The 22,188-nt window shown below is 39.8% G+C and overlaps 1 protein-coding gene across 4 annotated transcripts in view; it reads right to left on the bottom strand.

Moving 5' to 3' along the window:
* Positions 1-2,494: 2,494 nt before the first annotated feature.
* Positions 2,495-22,188, bottom strand: part of ZNF140 (zinc finger protein 140) — a 22,462-nt gene continuing 2,768 nt past the window's right edge. For 3 of the 4 annotated variants that reach the window (XM_017895671.1, XM_017895669.1, XM_017895668.1), the window contains one exon: positions 2,495-4,670. In XM_017895671.1, the coding sequence (XP_017751160.1) occupies positions 3,529-4,670 (1,142 nt within the window). In that variant the 3' untranslated portion in view covers positions 2,495-3,528. Of the gene's footprint in view, positions 4,671-10,367; positions 10,435-22,188 lie in introns of all 4 variants that reach the window. The other variant, XM_017895672.1, reaches the window with a different exon arrangement.

Genomic DNA, 22,188 nt, shown 5'->3' with positions numbered 1-22,188 from the left:
CCACGACTGTTCTTTACTAATATTGATTGCATCTGCTGCTCTATCCCCTTTCTGCATTCATAGTAACTTCTTTTTCCAGTGCTGAAGATTAATTTTAATAATCTTCTGGGAGATTTCTTTTAAAAAACTTTTTTTCTGAAGCATAATACATAAAGGCATGCAGCTTTATGAGTTTCCCCAAATAGAACACACTTAACCAGCCCCCAGATTGTGAGAGCCAAATTAATACTTTTACTTTCACAATGTTCCCAGACTCATCTTTTAACCATCTTCCTCCTTTCTTGTGCTATTGTCGTGCTATTTTATAATGCACCAGATACTGTTACGCAGTCAATATTTCTATCACAGTTGACAAACTTTGAAGGTCCGGAGAGTAAATATTCTAGGTTTTGCAGGCCATATATGGTCGCTGTTGCATATTCTTATTTTTCTAAGCAGCTTTTTAAAGATGTTAAAATCATTCTTAGCTTAAAGGCCTTGATTTGGTCCATAGACCATAATTTCCCAACACCTGAGTTGTATTTATAAACATATTTACCCCTCCAGTGTTACTTCTTTATTTCTGCATTTCCAAGTTTCTAAGATCATTTCATACTGCCTGAAAAACTAGTATTTCTTTAAGCATAAGCATGCTACCATGTTTCCTCCATTGTTTTATTCCAAAACATTTTATTTCTGAAGGATATTTTAGCTCAGTATGAAAATAGAAGTTAGCAGTTTTTCACAGTGTGTATATGAGCCCCCTGCCCCCCACTGCAATAGTCTTTCTTAAAGGGACCTGCCTCTCCCTCAGTTGAGAATATTTAAGACTGTGAACTGGCTTCAACCATATGTCAGATAGTACATTTGTGGCCTATCCATTTATTTCTAGGAACCCCATGATCATTTAGCCATTGCCACCTATATGGTTAAAATTCTCATAACCAGTGCATCCCTTGGACTCTGGTGCGAATTTTACCCAACCCCTCCCATGCCAAGATCCCATGATCTCTACTGAAATTGGGATCTTACTTTCATTATAGAAGTTCTGCATCATCTACAGTCCAGAGAGGGTAGGTACCACACAGTCATCCAAGGATGGTGGTACAATGTATTTCTTAATACCCTGACGGGAGCGTCTTTTGGCCTTTCTCTGGCTAAGGGAAAAAAATGGACATAATAATTCATTCTAATATTTACATCTCCTTCTAAATCAGGGGTGTCCAATCTTTTGGCTTCCCTGGGCTACACCAGAAGAATTTTCTTGAGCCACAATAACTGATAGCTATCATTAGTGTTCATGTATTTTATATGTGGCCCAAGTCAGTTCTTCCAATGTGGCCCAGGGATGCCAAAAGATTGGACACTGGATTCCATCCAGTATGACTTTTCAGATACCTAAGATTTTGCTACACTCATTATGGTAGTTTTCCCACAGTGTAATTCTCTGAAATAGGTTCAAAATGCTGCAGAAAGTCACTCTACATTCATTTATACGGTTGCTTTTTCTCCTACAAGAGTATTAAAATGTAAGCATTGCATTGTAAATGAAGGCATTCCAAAATCATTGTTTGTATCACTTTGCTTAATTGGAGATTGCTCCAAAATAAACGTTCTCAATGTTGGCTGCACTAAACAAAAACTAGAGGGCAAAGATTTGATGTAGTCAGGGGTTGGCCAGGTTTTTCTGTAAAGGGCTAGATAGTAAATGTTTAGCCTTTATGGCAGTATATTAAACCATTCAGTTGTAGAGGTAAGGAGCCATACATAGACTATGTAAATGAAACACCTGGCCCATGGGCTGTAGCTTGATGACCTCTGATATAGTTCATGAGGTGCATTGTCAGAAAGTAAACAGTAGGAAGGAGAGTAGATGTGGAGCAGATAATGGGAGAAACCCAGTACACCCTTAAATAAATAAATAATGAGTTTTTCATATCCTAATATTGCTGACAGCATAACTTGATTTTTACCCTGATACAAACCATTGCTGCCTGAGAAAACCAAATCAGATATTACATACCCATACATAATAAGGCATGCTGCTTGTATTTGAATCAGACTGTACACTATTGTAAGATAAATCAGCCTCTCCTAAACAACTCTTATGGAAAGTTGAGAAGCTTCTAAATGTATGTACCAATATGGCATGCCAATGGCAGGTTTGAAGAAATATACTTCCAATAATGTATTTAGAATTCTAGTTCATGTAAATAAGGTGTTTTTGGGCTAAAACTTTTACAAATTTCAGATCTTACAAAACTACTTGTATTTAATAACACCTTCTACAAATGTGCCCTAAATGCAGCCATTAATGCTAAATTCATTCCTATTCATATTCTCTACTTCTTTCTACAAAATAAAATTGCTTACCTTCCTCATTAAAGCAAACTCACCCTAACAGTGTGAGCTTTGACAGCTGGGCAGCTGATAATGCCAGAACAGTTTTAAATACATGCTTACAAAAGAATGGTTTTACTGTACACAGAACAAAACAGGAAGAGTACCTTGGTAATTTTCTGTGATGTATCTTATTTATACTTATTTCACACTGAATAACAACTGTCTACAGTCAGATTCAAGGATAACTGTCAGTTAGCATTACCTTAAATCTAAACTCTGAAAATTAAAACCATAAAATACCTAAAAACACTTCTAGTTATGTTTGTATGTTTCAACAAAAAAAAACTACTTTTTTTTTTATGTCAATATTGTAGTTACACTTTTGGAATCACATGCTGTGGGAAAAAATCAGCAAGTAGAAGGTTTATAAGAAACCAAAAGATTTATTTATAACATTTTCTGAATTCACTTAAAAAACAAAAGCAATCCCCTTCCCTCAAAATAGAACCCTTTCTCACAGATTCCATCCAGTATGATTTTTCAGATATCTAAGATTTTGCTACACTCATTACAATGGTAGTTTTCCCACAGTGTAGTTCTCTGATACAGCTTTGAAATATTGCAGAAAGTTACTCTACATTCATTTATACAGTTGCTTTTTCTCTTACAAGGGTATTAAAATTTAAGTATTGCATTGTAAATGAAGGCATTCCCGAATCACTGTGTTTGTATCACTTTACTTAAACATGAATATCCTGATCTCCAAAGTACATCTTTGTAAAGCTCATCCCTTGCCCATGCATTCCGTCCTGGTTGACAGTTGCAGAATGAGGGCTAATAATCTCTGGCTTTCTCCAGTCTGTTGGATATGTAGTCTTTCTTGGTAGGAATTTAAAAACGTAGAGTAAGGGAATCCTACCAAATGAAGTCTTCTCAATATTTCCAGATGGAAGAAGAATCTTCTCAACAATATCGATTTCACCTTGTTATTGCAAAAAAAAAAAAAAAAAAGTGGTTATTAATGGCTTTTCCACATATTTCTGGGTTTTTTTCTCCAGGATGTTGAATAAATTGTGGGCTATATTACTTCACATTCATCACTTTCACATAAGGCTTCTTTCCAAGAGTTCTCTGAAGTAAAAGTAAGGCATTATACTTCTTTTAAAAAAATTTCATACATTCGTGGTTTTTCTTTGCAGTGTAAATTCACTGGTGTTCAGTAAGGAATGAGTGGTAATTAAATGAATTTTCATATTCATAGGGGTTGTCAAGAGTGTGTGTTCTCTGATGTTTAGCGAGATTTGAGCTCCAGCTGAAGGATTTGTTGCATACCTTACATACATAGGGTTTCTCTCCAGTATGAGTTCTCTGATGTAGAATGAGGGAAAAGCTCCGGCTGAAGGCTTTATCACATTCAGCACATGCATAGGGTTTCTCTCCAGTATGAATCTTCGTATGTTGAATAAGGGATGCATGCCAAGTGAAAACTTTACCACATTCGTCACATTCATAGAGCTTTTCTCCAGCATGAATTCTCTGATGTTTAGTAAGGAATGAGTGACAACGGAAAGCTTTCCTACATTCATTACATTCATATGGAGTTTTGGTTGTATGGATGCTTTGATGTCGAGTAAGGTGTGAGAAACGGCGAAATGCCTTCCCACATTCAATGCATTCATAAGGTTTCTCTCCAGTATGTGTAATCTGGTGGCGAATGAGTTCTGAGCCACTGCTAAATGCTTTCCCACATTTCCTGCATATATATTGTTTCTTTCCTATGTGAATTCTCTGATGTCGAGTGAGGTTGGAGGCACGGCTAAAGGCCTTTCCACACTCAGTACATTCATAAGGTTTCTCCCCAGTGTGCGTTCTCTGGTGTTCAATAAGAAATGAAAGGTAACTGAATGTTTTATTACAATCCTTACACTCATGGGGTTTCTTTCCAGTATGTATCATTTGATGTTTCACAAGGTTTGAAATCTGGCTAAAGGTTTTGCCACATTCCTTACATGCATATGGTTTCTCTCCAGTATGAGTCCTCTGGTGTAACACCAGGGAAAAGCGTCGACCAAAAGTTTTTCCACATTCATGGCATCCATAGGGCCTCTCCACAGTACTGACATTCATATGTTGAGCCAGGGCTTCTTGATGAGAGACTGTTACTTTCCTAATACATCCCTTATTTTCTTGCAGCATCTCTGTATGATCCTTGCATTTCCAGCCTCCTTTAAAACTGGAATACATAGGGCCTTGACTTAGAATTCTTTCCATGATCAAATACTGGGATGAGTCATCATAAATGACATTTTTTGGTGAAAAGTCTTTGATCTCACCACTTGACTCTGAAGCTGAAAGATACCAAAAAAAAAAGTGAATGTTCATTTTTCCTATATTGAATAAAATAAGGCCATTTCTCCCTTCTTTAGCAACAGAATGAAGTTTTTAAAAATCATATCAGTAGCAGCTTTCACAGCTGTGACTGAAATCTTGAGTACTATGCCCAGAACTTAAGAAAAGATCAAATAGAGATAGAGATATAGGTAAATAAGAAGAAAGAGTAAATATAAGTAATTGAAAGTGGGGGCCGGGCGCAGTGGCTCAAGCCTGTAATCCCAGCACTTTGGGAGGCCGAGACGGGCAGATCACGAGGTCAGGAGTTCGAGACCATCCTGGCTAACATGGTGAAACCCCGTCTCTACTAAAAAATACAAAAAACTAGCCAGGCGAGGTGGCTGGCGCCTGTAGTCCCAGCTACTCGGGAGGCTGAGGCAGGAGAATGGCGTAAACCCGGGAGGCGGAGCTTGCAGTGAGCTGAGATCCGGCCACTGCACTCCAGGCCGGGCGACAGAGTGAGACTCCGTCTCAAAAAAAAAAAAAAAAAAGAAAGCGGGGAAAATAGAGCAATCAGAAAGATAAGTATTTGTGAAGAACAGGTTGCTAGTCTTCTTCACCACCATTTAAACAGTACTTACTGCCAGAATTATCTAAAAATGGCAGTTTCATAATGCTGCTACTAAACAATGCAAGTGTTCATCAGATTGCACAAAGACATTAGATTCTGTTCATTTAGTGCCTTTGAGGGAACATCTTACAATAACTTACTCTAAATGAAAAAAAAGCAGTTTCTCTGAAAACTAGCCTATGATCCTCCAACTCTACCCTCTGAACTATTATGAAGCTCATATTTGATATAATTATGTCTTTTCTGGGACTTATTTGAGGGTGGAAGGTGGGAGGAGGGTAAGGATTAAAAAACCTGACTATCGGGCATTATGCTGATTACTTGGGTGACAAAATTATCTGTACGCCAAACCCCCATGACACACAATTTACTCATGTAACATGAGTAACCTTTAACCTAAAATGAAAGTTGGAAAGAAAAATACGGTGTCTTAATATCAAATGTGCTTGGCAAACATAAGCCGTAATTTTCTCCATGCTAAATTTTAACAATGGACTTTATCATTTTTTAATGGGAACAGAATTTTGAAATGATATGAAATGTCTCCTTAAAAATACATTCATACTCTTGGCCAGGTGCAGTGGTTCACACCTGTAATCTCAGCACTTTGGGAGGCCAAGGCAGGCGGATCACGAGGTCAGGAGATTGAGACCAGCCTGGCTAACACGAGGAAACCCTGTCTCTACTAAGAATACAAAACATTGCTGGGCACGGTGACTCATGCCTGTAATCCCAGTACTTTGGGAGGCTGAGACAGGTGGATCACGAGGTTAGGAGATCAAGACCATCCTGGCTAACACAGTGAAACCCTGTCTCTATGAAAAATACAAAAAAATTAGCTGGGGGTAGTGGCAGGCACCTGTAGTCCCAACTACTCGGGAGGCTGAGGCAGGAGAATGGCATGAACCCAGAAGGCGGAGCTTGCAGTGAGCCAAGATCGCGCCACTGCACTCCAGCCTGGGCGACTGAGTGAGACTCTGTCTCAAAAAAAAAAAAAACAAAAAAAATTAGCCAGGCATGGTGGCATGGACCTGTAGTCCCAGGTACTCAGGAGGCTGAGGCAGGAGAATCGCTTGAGCCTGGGAGGTAGAGGTTGCGGTGAGCCAAGACTGTGCCACTGCACTCCAGCCTGAGTGACAGAGCGAGACTCCGTCTCAAAAAAAAAATTCGTATCTTTAGGAAACCTACACTTAAGTGTATAGAGGTAAAAGGCCATAATATATAGAACTTATTCTCAAATGTTTCAGAAAAAAAATCATACGTCAAATGATAAGGCAAATGGGTATAAGCAAAGATGAATGTGGGCATTCTTTGTACTAACAACTTTTACATAAGTTTAAAATTCCCAGTAACATCTAAAAATGTATTTTCATTTCAGTCAAATGTACATTGACACTTTGGGAAAAATGTTATGTTATCACTCTCACTGTAAGCTTTTAAGGAAAAATAGAATGTACATTTCTTTGATGAAGTATTTAATTCATATCTCAACAATGGATCAAGATCTGTACCTATACAGTAGGTACACAAGATACATGAAAGATTAAGATAGGGGAGGCAGTGAGACAGCTATTAAAATAATTATGTCAATACAGATTAAACTTTAAATTCCTTTCTTGCCTCTTCTTTAAACCAATTCTGTATCTGCTGAGTACCTAAAGAAGAGCCCTGTAGATGTAAACTGAGGAACTGAGGATAGAAACAGGGAAAGAGAACACAGAAGAAAATATTGATAGAAGACACAAGAACAAGTTCATTATACTCAGGGTAAAAATTGTATCAAAGACCAGAGATCAGATATAAAAATCCACTGCAGGCCGGGCGCGGTGGCTCAAGCCTGTAATCCCAGCACTTTGGGAGGCCGAGACGGGTGGATCACGAGGTCAGGAGCTCGAGACCATCCTGGCTAACATGGTGAAACCCCGTCTCTACTAAAAAATACAAAAAAAACTAGCCAGGCGAGGTGGCGGGCGCCTGTAGTCCCAGCTACTCGGGAGGCTGAGGCAGGAGAATGGCGTGAACCCGGGAGGCGGAGGTTGCAGTGAGCTGAGATCCGGCCACTGCACTCCAGCCTGGGCAGCAGAGCGAGACTCTGTCTCAAAAAAAAAAAAAAAAAAAAAAACCCCTCCAGAAGATAAAGGTTTCATTAACAAAGGCTTCAAGGAAATTTGTTGGGAACTGAAATATACCAAGTGAACCTGGACATTTAATTGTGTCCTGGAGTTTGAGACCAGCCTAACACAATGACAAAGTGAGACCCCTGTCTTTACCAAAAAAAAAAAAAAAAAAAACTTTTAGGCATGGTAGTGTGCATCTGTACTTCTAGCTACTTGGCAGAGTAATGTGGAAGGACTGCTTGAATCCAGGAATTCAGGCAACAGAATGTCACCCTGTTTTTAAAAAAAGGTGGGGGGGGGGGTTGTTGGACAGGTATGATGTTATCATTACATATGAAGAATAAATAAGCTCAAGTGTTCTCTTGCATGGTAGGGTGATTACATAATTATCTTTCAAAATAGAGAAGTTTTTAATGCTCTTGTTACATAGAAATGATACATGTTTGAGATAATGGATTTGCTAATTATATGATCATTATACAATGTATACATGTATTGAAACATCACATTGTACTTCATAAACATGTACAGTGATTGTGTCAATTAAAAAGAAAAAAGAAAAAATGGGGTTAATTCCACAGATTTAGTGTATTATTTGCCATATGATTTCTCACAACAATGAGAGTAAAAAAACACAATCAAGAAAACAATGTTGAAGATATAAAAGTAGAATGCTAATTACATATCCCTTCACCCGCTTCCCTTCCTCAATCACCTAACCTCTTCCCATCTCCTACTATACCTCCATACTCTTTTTAATAGATGCCAAATGGATTTGAGGAAACTCAGTGCTTATTAAAAGCCTATAGATACAAGGTTTGTTTTTATCATTTTCTTTAAGAAACGGAGTCTCAGCCGGGCGCAGTGGCTCACGCCTGTAATCCCAGCACTTTGGGAGTCCGAGGTGGGCAGATCACTGGCTAACAAGGTGAAAAATGTTTAGTAGAGACGGTGAAACCCCGTCTCTACTAAAAAATACAGAAAGTTAGCTGGGCGTGGTGGTGGGCGGAGCTTGCAGTGAGCCAAGATCACGCCACTGCCCTCCAGCCTGGGGGACAGAGCGAGACTCCGTCTCAGAAAAAAAAAAAAAGAAACAGAGTCTCGCTCTGTCACCCATACTGGAGTCCAGTGACACAATCTTGGCTCACTGCAGCCACTGCCTCCCAGGTTCAAGCAATTCTCCTGACTCAGCCTCCCGAGTAGCTGGGACTACAGGCACACACTGCTACGCCTGGCTAATGGTTTGATTGATTCATTGATTTTTGTATCTTAGCAGAGTCGGGGTTTCACTGTGTTGCCCAGGCTGGTCTCAAACTCCTAAGCTCAGGCAATCTGCCCGCCTTAGCCTCCCAAAGGGCTAGGATTACAGGCATGAGCCACCACGGTTTCATTCTTGATGTAATAAAGGATTCCTTTGATAAACCAGCAAGTAATATACTCAAAGGAAATTTTTTAGACGTATTCACCCTTTTCTTGGGAAAACGGCCCAATATCTTCTGTCGCCAATGTTATTTAAGATCAATACAGGAAGAAGGAAATTACGAAAATGATGACAGGGAGACTTGCAGTTTCCAGTCTGACTTACAAGGATCTTAGAAGTCACTACTCTGTCCTAACAACAAGTGAAAAGTTGAACAAACTAAACTCTTCTAAGATCCCTCAGAGAAGTGCAGTAACAGGGCAAACAACTGCCCCCAAAATGAGACAGGAAGATATGGTGAGTGACAACTCACCAAAAGAGAAACCCACAAGCAGAAACCTCTGCAGGAACCAGTGCTGGGATAGGAGAACTTGCACTGTAATTGATGAACAGCTGGAAGCTCAGTGTGGACAAGTCTGTGGTTCAAAACTCTAGTCTTGGGTGTCCCTGGGGTTCTGTGAGTTTTACCTTCAGGAGCTCTATCCAGTTTTCAGAGTGAATACTGGAGAAAATTCCCCTGTGTTTTGGAAGGGCTAAGGTAAAAATAGCCATTTTTTAAAATAGACCAGAGTATTCCATTATTAACAAGGCCTGCCCTCAGGAGAAAATATTTTACCAGAGCCTAACCTACCCTTGGGAAAGGAAATACCAAACTCTAGCCAGCTCTAGCCTTCCACCAAGGAAAAGGGAAATATCCTACTCCAGCCCCTTCTAGCCATCCTGTCCCACATAAGGTGGGGGGAAAAAAAAGAACTAATAAGTTCTTAGTCCAGAAGCACAGGCTTACCATAATTTTAAGATTACAAAATGCTTCTCTTCCCCCAACACTTTACCACTACATTACGAAAGGCAGTTTCTTTTACTCAGTATATCATGTCCACCCTTCAACATAAAATTATGAGGTATATTAAATGGCAAAAAAAAAAAAAGTTTGAACAGACTGAATAAGCATCAGAATCTGAGACAAATATGGTAGGGATGTTGGAATTATCAGTCCAGGAATTTAAGAAACTATGATTAATACGCTAACAGTTTTATTGAGAAAAAGTACACAAGATGCAAGACAAGATGGATAATGTAAGAAATGAAAATTTAAAGAAAGAATCAAAAAAATACTAGAAATAAAAATTCCTGTAATGAAAATAAAGAATGCTTTCAATGGGCTCATGAGTATTGTGTGTGGATATCTCAATAGAAACGTCCAAAACTGAAAAAGAGATAAAATATTGAGGGAAAAAAAAGGAACAGATTATCCAAGAACTGTGGGACAACTACAAACGGTGTAACATATGCATAACAGAAACACTAAAAGAGAAGGAAGAATAGAAGCAGTATTTGAGGAAATAATGATGGAGAATTTCCCCAAATTAATGTCATAAACCAAACCACAGATCCAGGAAACACAGAGGACACCAAGCAAGATAAGTGCCCCCTCGCCCTCCACAAAAAAAAAAAAAAAAAAAAACCCTGCAATTAGGTATATCATATTCCAATTTCAGAAAATCAAATATAAAGAAGAAAGAAGTAAAAGGAAAAAAAACCTTACCTATAAAGGAACAAGGCTGGGAATTACAGTAGTCCTCTCATCTGTAGTTTTTCATCATTTCAGTTACCTTTGTTCAATATTTAAAAGTATTAAATAGAAAATTCCAGAAATCATTCATGTTTAAACTACACCCTTCTGAGTAGTGTGATGTCTCGCACCATCCTGCTCCATCCCACCCCGGATGTGAATCATCCCTTTGCCTGGCATATCTACGCTGCGAATGCTACCCCCCTGTTAGTCACTTAGTTGCTGTCAGATCCCCTGATGCAGTATCGTAGTGCTTGTGTTCAACTGACCCTTATTTTACTTAATCATGGCCCCAAAGCATGAGAGTAGTGATGCTGACAATTCAGATATGCCAAACAGAAGCTACAAAGTGCTTAATGTGAAAATGTGAAATTTCTTCTCCACTTAATAAGGAAAAACCCTCTCATATGCTGAGGTTGCTAAGATTACAGCAGAATGAGTCTTCTATTCATGTGAGGAAGAAAAAAAGCAATTCAGCTAGTTTTGCTGTTGCACCTCAAACTGCAAAAGTTACAACCACAGTGCAGAAGTGCTTAGTTAAGGTGTAAAAGGGCCAGGCAAGGTGGCTCATGCCTGTCGTCCCAGAACTTTGGGAGGCCAAGACAAGGGGATTGCCTAAGTGCTGGAGGCCAGAAGTTTGCAACCAGCTGGGCAAGATTTGAGTACCCATCTCTAAAAATATTTTTTTTTAATTAGCCAAGTGTGGTGGCATGCACCTGTGGTCCCAGCTACTAAGGAGGTTGAGGCGAAAGGATCACTTGAGCCCAGGAGCTTGAGGTTGCAGTGAGCTATGATAACACCACTGCACTCCAGCCTGGGTGACAAAGTGAGACCCTGTCAAAAAGGAAAAAAAAAGGAAAACGGAAAAGGCATTAAATTTTTGGGTGGAAGACATGAACAGAACATATTTCTAACCAATGGCAATGAGGTTCAATACTATCTGCAGTTTCAGGCATACATCGGAGGTTTCTGAAAATATCCCCTGAAGATAGGGGAGGACTACAGTACATCAGATCTTCTCAGAAACCATGAAAAATAACAGAGTGGCGTAAAATATTTAAAGTGCTGAGAGGAAAAAAAAAACTCTCCAGCCCACAATTCTGTAGCCTGTGAGATTGTCCTTCAAAAGTGGAGAAATTACTCTCTTACAAAAAATAAAAGTTTTTTTAAGGAATCTGTTGCCAGTAGACCTGCCCTGAAAGAAATGTTGAAAGAAGTTCTTCAGAGAGATGGAAAATGATACAGGTCAGAAACTCAGACCTACATAAAGAAAGGAATAGCATTTAAGAAGAAATAAGTAAAAGTAAAATAAATATTTTATTTTTTTAAAAGACAGGGTCTTGAGTGTCTTGCTGTATTGCCCAGGCTAGAGAACAGTGTTGGGATTATATCTCACCACAGCCTCAAATTCCTGGGCTCAAGCACCTCCCACCTAAGCCTCCCGAAGTACTGAGATTACAAGTGTGAGCCACTGCACCCAGCCTTATTTTTCTTATTTTTAATTAACCTCACAGACAATAGTTTGTTCAAAATAATAACAATGTATTGGCCAGGCATGGTGGCTCACACCTGTAATCCTAGCACTTTGGGAGGCCAAGGTGGGTGGATTGCCTGACCTCAGGAGTTTGAGACCAGCCTGGAAAACATGGTGAAACCCCATCTGTACTAAAATACAAACAATTGGCCAGGCATGGTGGCTCATACCTGTAATCCCAGCACTTTGGGAGGCCCAGGCGGGCAGATCACCTGAGGTCAGGAGTTTGAGACCAGCCTGGCCAACATAATGAAACCCCACCTCTACTAAAAATACAAAAATTAGGCCGTGTGCAGTGGCTCACGCCTATAATCCCAGCACTTTGGGAGGCCCAGGCGGGCAGATGATGAGGTCTAGGAGTTCGAGACCAACCTGGCCAATATGGTGACACCCTGTCTCCTACAAACACAAAAATTACCTGAGCGTAGTGGCTCGCACCTGTAGTCCCAGCTACTCAGGAGGCTGAGGCAGAAGAATCGCTTGAACCCAGGAGGTGGAGGCTGAGGTGAGCTGAGATGGTGCCACTGCACTCCAGCCTGGGTGACAGAGCGAGACTCTGTCTCAAAACTATATAAATAAATAAAATAAAATAAAATAAAATACAAAAAATTAGCTGGGTGTGGTGGCACACACCTGTAGTCCCAGCTACTCAGGAGGCTGAGGCAGAAGAATGGCGTGAACCCAGAAGGCAGACGTTGCAGTGAGCTGAGATGGTGCCACTGCACTCCAGCCTGGGTGACAGTGCGAGACTCTGTCTCAAAAATATATAAATAAATAAAATAAAATAAAATACAAAAAATTAGCCGGGCGTGGTGGTGCGCACCTGTAGTCCCAGCTACTCGGGAGTCTGAGGCAGAAGAATTGCTTGAACCCAGAAGGCGGAGGTTGCAGTGAGCCGAGATGGTGCCACTGCACTCCAGCGTGGGTGACAGAGCGAGACTTCATCTCAAAAATAAATAAAAAAAGGCCGGGCGCGGTGGCTCAAGCCTGTAATCCCAGCACTTTGGGAGGCCGAGACGGGCGGATCACGAGGTCAGGAGATCGAGACCATCCTGGCTAACACGGTGAAACCCCGTCTCAACAAAAAACTACAAAAAACTAGCCGGGTCACCTGGCGGCGCCTGTAGTCCCAGCTACCCGCGGAGGCTGAGACAGGAGAATGGCGTTGAACCCGGGAGGCGAGCTTGCAGTGAGCTGAGATCCAGCCACAGCACTCAGCCTGGGTGACAGAGCGAAGACTCGGTCTCAAAAAAAAATAAATAAATAAAAATAAATAAATAAATTAGAAATAAATAAAATAAAATACAAAAAATTAACTGGGCGTGGTGGCACGCACCTGTAGTCCCAGCTACTCAGGAGGTGAAGACAGGAGAATCACTTGGACCCGGGAAGCAGAAGTTGCAGTGAGCCAAGACCGTGCCACTGCACTCCAGCCTGGGCAACACAGCGAGACTCTGTCTCCAAAATAATAATAATAATAATGTATTTTATGATTACAGCTTACATATAAGTGAAATGAATGACAACAGTGATACTAAGGACTGGAGGAAATAATGAGAAATATTTTATTATAAGGTACCTGCACTACACATGAGGTGGTATAGTATTATTTGAAAGTAGGGTTGGATTCTTTATAAATGTAGGCTGGGTGTGGTGGCTCATGCCTGTAATCCCAGCACTTTGAGAGGCCAAGGCAGGTGGATTACTTAAGGTCAGGAGTTTGAGACCACCCTGGCCAACATGGGAAAACCCTATCTCTACTAAAAATGCAAACCATTAGCCAGGCATGGTAGCACACGCGCCTGTAATCCCAGCTACTCTGGAGGCTGAGGCAGGAGGATCCTTTGAACTCGGGAGGTAGAGGTTGCAGTGAGGAGAGATCATGCCACTTCACTCCAGCCTAGGCGACAGAACAAGACTCCATCTCAAAAAATAAAAAAATGTATATTGCAAACTTTAGGACAACCACAAGAAAAAGAAGTATAATCAATATGCTAAGAGAAGAAGAGAAAATAAAATCATATAAAATGCTTAATAAAAAAACACAAAAGAGGGCCGGGCGCGGAGCCTCATGCCTGTAATCCCAGCACTTTGGGAGGCCAAGGTGGGCAGATCACCTGAGGTTAGGAGTTCGAGACCAGCCTATCCAACGTGGTGAAAGCCCATCTCTACTAAAAATACAAAAATTAGCCAAGTGTGGTGGTGGGCACCTGTAATCTCAGCTACATGGGAAGCTGAAGCAGAAGAATTGCCTGAACCCAAGAGGTGGAGGTTGCAGTGAGCCAAGATTGCGCCACTGCACTCCAGTCTGGGCTACAGAGTGAGACTCCACCTCAAACACACACACACACGAGGTTAGATGTGGTGCCTCATGCCTATAATCCCAGCACACTGGGAGACTGAGGCAAAAGGATCTCTTGAGCCCAGGAATTTGAGACAGCAGTGAGCTATGACTGTATCATTGCAATCTATCCTGGGAAACGGGGAGACCCTGTCTCTAAAAAAAATAAATAACTTTTTTTTTTTTTGAGACAGAGTCTCGCTCTGTCGCCCAGGCTGGAGTGCAGTGGTGCAATCTCAGCTCACTGCAACCTCCACCTCCCGGGTTCACGCTATTCTCCTGCCTCAGCCTCCCAAGTAGATGGGACTATAGGCATCTGCCACCACGCCTGGCTAATTTTTTATACTTTTAGTATAGATGGGGTTTCACCATGTTAGAGAGCCAGGATGGTCTCGCTCTCCTGACCTCGTGATCCGCCCGCCTCACCCTCCCATAGTGCCAGGATGACAGGCATGAGCCACCAAACCCAGCCACAAAATAAATAAATTTTAAAAATAAATAAAGGTCAACAGTCTAAATACACTAACTTAAGACACTGTCAGAGTGCAGCACAAAACAAGACCCAACTATATGTTGTGTACAAGAAACCTAGTTTAAATACGAAGATGCATATAGGTTTAGAATAAGTGAGTAGAGAAAGGTATACTATACTAACATCAAAAGAAAGCAGGAGTAGCTAAATTAATTTCAGACACAGCAGACTTCAGAGCAAGGAAAATATCAAGGTTAAAGAAGAGCATTGCATAATGATAAAGGGGTCAATACTCCAAGAAAGAATCATAAAAATCTTTACTGTGCATGTGCCTAACAACAGAGCATCAAAATACATTAGGCAAAGCCTGATAAAACAGTAAGGAGAAACAGATGAAAGTGCTACTATAGTTGGGGACTTCAACACCCCTCTTTCAGAACTGGACAGATCCAGCAGGCAGAAAATCAGCAAGAACATAGCTGAACTTAACGCCATCAATCAACTGGTATCAATAGACTACTACATGCAACAACAGATTACACATCCGTCTCCAATTCACAAGACATTCACCAAGATTCTTAGTCATAACACACATCTTAACAAATTTCAAAAAATAGAAATCATGTAATGTGTGCTGTCAGACCACAATGGAATGAAACCAGAAATCAATAACAGAAAGATTAAAAGGAAAATCTCAAAACACATGGATACTGAACACTGCATTTCTAAGTAACACGAACAAGAAATCTAAAAAGAAATTTTAAAATATTTTGAACTAAATGAAAATGAAAATACAATTTATTTCAGTGGGATGCAGTGAAAGCAGTGCTTAAAGAAAAATTTACAGCATTGAATTAATGTATTAGAAAAAAATGTAGATCAATCATCTACATTCTATGTTAGGAAATTTTAAAAAGAGCAAATTAAATTCAAAGGAAGAAGAAGAAGAGAAATGAAAATCAAAGGGCCCAGGTGCAATGGCTCACACCTGTAATCCCAGCACTTTGGGAGGCCGAGGTGGGAAGATCATTTGAGGACAGGAGTTCAAGACCAGACTGGATAACATAGCAAGACTCTGTCTTTACAAATAAAAAATAAAATATTTAGTCAGGAGTGTTGGCATGTGTCTGCACTCATAGCTATTTGGAAGCTAAGGGAGGAGGAAGGCTTGAGCCCAGGAAATTTAGGTTACAGTGAGCTATGATTGTGGCACTGCTTTCCAGCTTAGGTGACAGAGCAAGATCCTGTCTCAAAAAAAATAGGCTGGGTGCGGTGGCTCACATCTATAATCCCAACACTTTGGGAGGCTGAGGTGGGTGGATTATGGGAGGTCAGGAGTTCGAGACCAGCCTGGCCAACATGGTGAAACCCCATCTCTACTAAAAATACAAAATTAGCTGGGCGTGGTGGCATGCAACTGGAATCCCAGCTACTCGGGAGGCTGAGGCAGGAGAATCACTTGAACCCAGGAGGCAGAGGTTACAGTGAGCGAGATTGTGCCATTGAACTCCAGCCTGGGCAAAAAGAAACTCTGTCTCAAAAAAAAAAAAAGCACAAATATTGATGAAATTAAAAATAGGGTATTAATAGAGAAAAGCAACCAAATCAAGCTAGTTCTCTGAAAAGATAATTAAAATCAAGCCTCTAGCTAGGCTAATTAAGAAAAAAAAGTCACACGTTATTAATATCAGCAATGAAGGGGGGGGGCCTCAGTACAAATTTCATGGATATAAAAAGGATAATAAAGGAATACCATGAATAACTCTATGCCCACAAATTTGATCACATAGATAAAATGGACCAATTCCTTGAAAGACATACATTGCCAAAGCTCACACAATAAGGAGAAAACTATCTGAATAGCAAAGAAATCAAACAAGACTGTGTGCGGTGGCTCACACTTATAATCCCAGCACTTTAGGAGGCCAAGGTGGGCAGAATTGCTTGAACCTAGGAATTCAAGACTAGCCTGGGCAACATGGTGAAACTCCGTTTCTGCAAAAAATGCACAATGAGCTGGGCATGGTGGAGTGTGCCTGTAGTCCCAGCTACTTGGGAGGCTGAGGTGGGAGGATCACCTGGGCCCAGGGAAGTTGAGGCTGCAGTGAGCCATGATTGCACCACTGCACTCCAGCCTGGACAACAGAGTATGAGACGCTGTCTCAAAAAAAAAAAAAAATTCAAATGAATAATTAATAACTTTCAAAAACAAAAGCATCAGGGTTCACTGGTAAGTTCTACCAAACATTTAAGGAAGAAATTATACCAATCCCCAGATGATAGAAGCAGAGGGAATAATCCTCACTCATTCTATAAGGCCAGCACTGCCCTAATATCAAAACCAAAGGAATTATAAGAAAATAAAAATGACAGACCAGTATCTCTCATGAACATAAATGTAAAAACTCTCAACAAAATATTAGTCAATTTAATCCAACAATGTATAAAGGGAATTATACTCCATGACCAAGTGGAATTTATCCCAGGTATACAGGGCTGGTTCAACATTTGAAAATCAATTAATGTAAAATGTAATCCATTACATCAACAAGCTAAAGAAGTAAAATTACATAATATCAATAGAAGCAATAAAAGCATCAGCAAAATCCAACAACCAACCATGATAAAAAAATAAAATCACATGATAATATCAATCATTCATTGCTGATGGGAATGCAAAATGGTACTATCACTTTGGAAGATATTTTGGCAGTTTCTTACAAAACTAAATATATTCTTACCATAGGACCCAGCAGTCACACTCCTTGGTATTTACCCAAATGAAATGAAAACTTATGCCTATACAAAAACCTGCACACAGAAGTGCTTTATTCAAAATTGTCAAAACTTTGGAAGCAACCACGATGTCCTTAAGTAGGTGAACAGATAAGTCAACTGCAGTACATGCAGACAGTGGAATATTATTCAGTGCTAAAAAGAAATGAGCTATCAAGCCATGAAAAGACACGCAAGTTACCAAAATGCATATTACTATGCATTATTATGTGAAATAAGCCATTTTGAAAAGGTTAATTCCAACTCTGCAACATTCTGGAAAAGGCAAAAACTATGGAGACAGTAACAAAAATCAGTGGATGCCAAGGGTTAGGAATGGATGATTAGGCAGAACACAGAGAATTTTTAGTGCAGTGAAACTATTCTATATACTACAATGGTATCTGCAGGAAAAAAATCTAGAAAGATTTAGAGCCTTCCTTCCTTCCTCCCTTCCTCCTTCCCTTCTTCCTTCCTTTTTCTTTTTCTTTTTTTCTTTTTTTTTTTTTAGACAGAGTCTTGCTGTCGCCCAGGCTGGAGTGCAATGGCATGATCTCGACTTACTGCAACCTCTGCCTCCCAGGTTCCAGCGATTCTTCCGCCTCAGCCTCCCGAGTAGCTGGGATTACAAGCGCACACCACCACACCCTGCTCATTTTTGTATTTTTAGTAGAGACGGGTTTCACCATGTTGGCCAAGCTGGTCTTGAACTCCTGACCTCAGGTGATCTGCCCACCTTGGCCTCCCAAAGTGCTGGGATTACAGGCGTGAGCCACCGCACCCAGCCGTATTTTTATTTCTATAATAAAGATAAAGAGATATAAATATACAAATTCACTAGCATTCTTATAGAAAAGCAATATAGAAAAGAAACAGGAAAGTTGCTTAAGAATAAACAACAACAGAATGCAACGATTTTACAAAGAAAATTCAAAATTTTAAGAAGCTGTGCAGGTAACTCCTAAATGTCTACCTTAGTTCAGCATCAGCATCATCTGGTCATTTGTTAGAAATGCAAATTCTGGCTGGTCGGAATGCAGTGGAGTTTACACGTCATTGGTCACAACTAGTTATAGATTTCTCTGTTTCTCCTCCACTCCCACTTTTTTTTTTTTTTTTTTTTTTTTTTTGACTAGCCAAGAAAAGAAAGAAATGCAAATTATTTGGTTCCACCCCAAACCTACCAATTTAGAATTTCCAGGGTGGGGCTTAGGGATATGCATTTGAAACCTCTTGAATATGATACTCAATTGCCTACTGGATTTATATATTCATATCCCACAGAGACCCAAAACTCAAGTCTCAATATCATCTCCTCCTCCCCTACAAACTTGCTGATCCTTATTTCACTAAGGAAACAATCATACCACCAAAAAGACTGATGCCAACCACAGCTTCTCAGTCCTCTTCACGTCTGCCATCTGCCAACTGCCAGGCCTTTTTGAGTCCTACTTCTTCACTGATTTCCAATCTGCCTGCCTCCCGCAGCTCCCTGGATACCTACATAGTTCAGGTAATGATTAGAGCTACACTAGGTTGCAGCAACAACTCTTAAATGGTAGCCCTGTTTACTTAAAATAATTCAGAGAAAAAAAGGGGCAGGAGTAAGACAAATACAATAAAATGTTAATCATTACATCTATAACTAGGGCTGTATAGGTTTGAGCAAAGAGAAAAATGAAAGAGAATTGAGAACCTAGAAACATACAAACACAAAAACTGACATTTAACTAATTTCAAAACAGTGAGGAAAAGGGTTGATGTATCAGTAAATGGTACTGTGATAACTGGATCTCCATACAGAAGATAGCAAAGTTGACTACTAACTCACATGACAAAATAAAGTGAACAATGGATCTAAATGTGAATGGCAAAACAAGTAGGCTTTTTAAAAAGAAAATATAGGAAGATGTCTTCATCATAATCCCTTAGTAGGGAAATATTTCTTAAACAGGCTAAAAAAATACTAAATATAAAGGAAAAGATTGATACATCTGACTACACTAAAATTAAGAATTTCTGTTCATCAAAATAAGCTATGAAGGTAAAACAAGCCACATGTGAAAGATTTTGAAGTACATATAATTAGCAAAGGATTTCTATCTAAAATATATAACTTCTACAAGTCAATAAAAGAATCCAATAGATAAATAAGCAAAAATCTTCAAGATGTACTTCGCAGATGGGGATACCTACACGTTCAATAAACATGTGAAAAGGTGCTCAACTTCATTAACAGCCTAACAAATGCAAGTTTAAACCATGAGCTACCACTGCACACCCTTCTGATAGGTGAAAATTATGATGCCCAACAGGCATTCACTTATTGTATTTGTGGGAATATAAATCAGTCAAGGGTCTTTGGAAAACATTTTGGCATTATCTAATGACTTAAAGAGGTGCATTATCCTCCAACTTGGCAATTCCAGTCCTATATATAAACCACAGAGAAACGTGCCAATATGTATCAGGATACAAGAACAGTAACAACATTGCTTGCAGTATCTCTAAATGTGCAAAAAACTTAAGAAGCCCTCAATAGTAGAAAGAATAAATTGTGGTATACTTACTTGTACAATGAAAAAAACTATTAAGAGCAATTACGTTAAAATATTTTTTAACTTTTAAAAAAATAGGTTCTTGCTCTGTTGCCCAGGCTGGAGTGCAGTGGCACAATCACAGTTCACTGTAGCCTAAAACTCCTAGGCTCAAGTGGTTCTCTTGCCTCAGCCTCTCAAGTAGCTAGGACTATGGGCACATGCCACCATACCTAACTAGCTTTTAAAATGTTTTTGTAGAGACAGGGTCTCTCTAGGTTGCTCAGGCTTGTCTTAAACTCCTGGCCTCAAGTGATTCTCCCAACCCAGTCTCCCAAAGTATTGGAATTATAGGCATGAGTCACCATGCACAGCTAAAAACATTTTTAAAATTTGGCGAAGCAAATCAATAAATACATTATAAATCTTTCTATATAAAGTTCACAAACACACAAACCTAAACTATAGTGAACACAAATGCCAACAGCTGATGAAACTATAAAGAAAACCAAGGAAGCTACTTTACCATAAAAGCAAAGAGATGATTAGCTTTATTGGAGGATGAGGATGAGCACACGGAAGGCTCGCAAGGAACCTAGCAGTGTTGTGTTTATTGACCTTGGTCACATGGGTGTTTGCCTTACAGTAATTTATTAAGTGTACATGTATGTTCATGCATTACTTCTGTCTGTGTGTGATATTTCACAATGAAAATTTTCAAAATAAGATACTGGAAGGCACATAAAAACTTCAAGAACTGTGTTAAAGTAGTAGAATCAGGCTGGGCGCAGTGGCTCACGCCTGTAATCCCAGCACTTTGGGAAGCCTAGGCAGGCGGATCACAAGGTCAGGAGTTTGAGACCAGCCTAGCCAACATGGTGAAACCCCATCTCTACTAAAAATACAAAAATTAGCCAGGCAAGGTGGCAGGCGCCTGCAATCCCAGTTACTCGGGAGGCTGAGGCAGGAGAATCGCTTGAACCTGGACAGCGGAGGTTGCAGTGAGCTGAGATCGTGCCATCACACTCCAGCATGGGGGACAAGAGCGAGACTTCGTCTCAAAAAAAAAAAAAGTAGTATAATTAGAGGCAACTTCCGTGTTTTCCTTTTTCCTCACTTCCTTTGTACATACTTTTATCGGTTTTGTTATTTTTTAATTCAAAAAGGATATTTTTCCTCATTTGCTCCCACTAAACGAAGTTTCCCTGCACCTGTTCCACCTCACGGCTTCAGCCCACATTAGTACCTCCTTTGCAAATCCTTCTGGACATTCTCCTAAGGGACTCTGCAGCATTTCATATTAACAACCACTACTCTCCTTAAAGCTACAGCTCAGTTTTCATGGCACCTGTTTCATCAGTCCTAGGCTGCTGCCTCCTAAAATGTATGCATTCCTCCTTTTCTCTCTAAAAATCAGTGTACCTCCATTAAACATTTGCTGTAGAATCAACTATAGAACTTACAGAACTTACAAAATTCAGAACTTACAGAATTCATCACCTTTTCTCCAAAAATGACCCTTTTCTGTCTTTTGTTTCTCTACTACAATCTGTATCCAAATTATCCAAGCCTAAAATGCCAATTGGAAATTCCTTTTTTTGCTGCTGAACTGCTAATTTGAGGATATCTAATGCAAGTTATTTAGACACATCACTAGGCCATGAATTCCTTGATAGTTACTACACTTTTGTACACCCTCTAGTCTCTGTAGCATTTAATAGAGAGTCTTGAAAAAGATTAACAAGATTAAAATTTCTGTAAATATTAAGAGTGTATGTGAAGGAATAAATATCAATTAATCAAAGAGTAATGAGCTAATCCTTTCAAGGTGATTAAATATAACAGCAATATATGTACTTTTAATTTTCTTTCTCAGGTTGGATTTAGGCAATAGAAATATATGTCCATTTGAAGAAGGAAAGGGAGGAAAAAACAAAAAGAAATGAAATTCAGAGACCAGATAGAATGAACAACGAAAACAAAAAAGATACCTGTGAGAAAGCAGAGGAAGTATAAAGTGAGAACTGGTTGAGTAGGTTAGCTGTTACGTAATATAGAAAAAACAAAGAGAACTGGGTATGAAGTAGTCCTTTACAGAGTTGTAAGTGAAACTTCAGTCTTTATATCTCTGTTAT

The sequence above is a fragment of the Rhinopithecus bieti genome, unplaced genomic scaffold (genome assembly GCF_001698545.2).
Source record: "Rhinopithecus bieti isolate Rb0 unplaced genomic scaffold, ASM169854v2 scaffold_27038, whole genome shotgun sequence".
NCBI classification, from domain to species: domain Eukaryota; kingdom Metazoa; phylum Chordata; class Mammalia; order Primates; family Cercopithecidae; genus Rhinopithecus; species Rhinopithecus bieti.
This window is presented reverse-complemented; position numbering and strand designations above follow the sequence as displayed.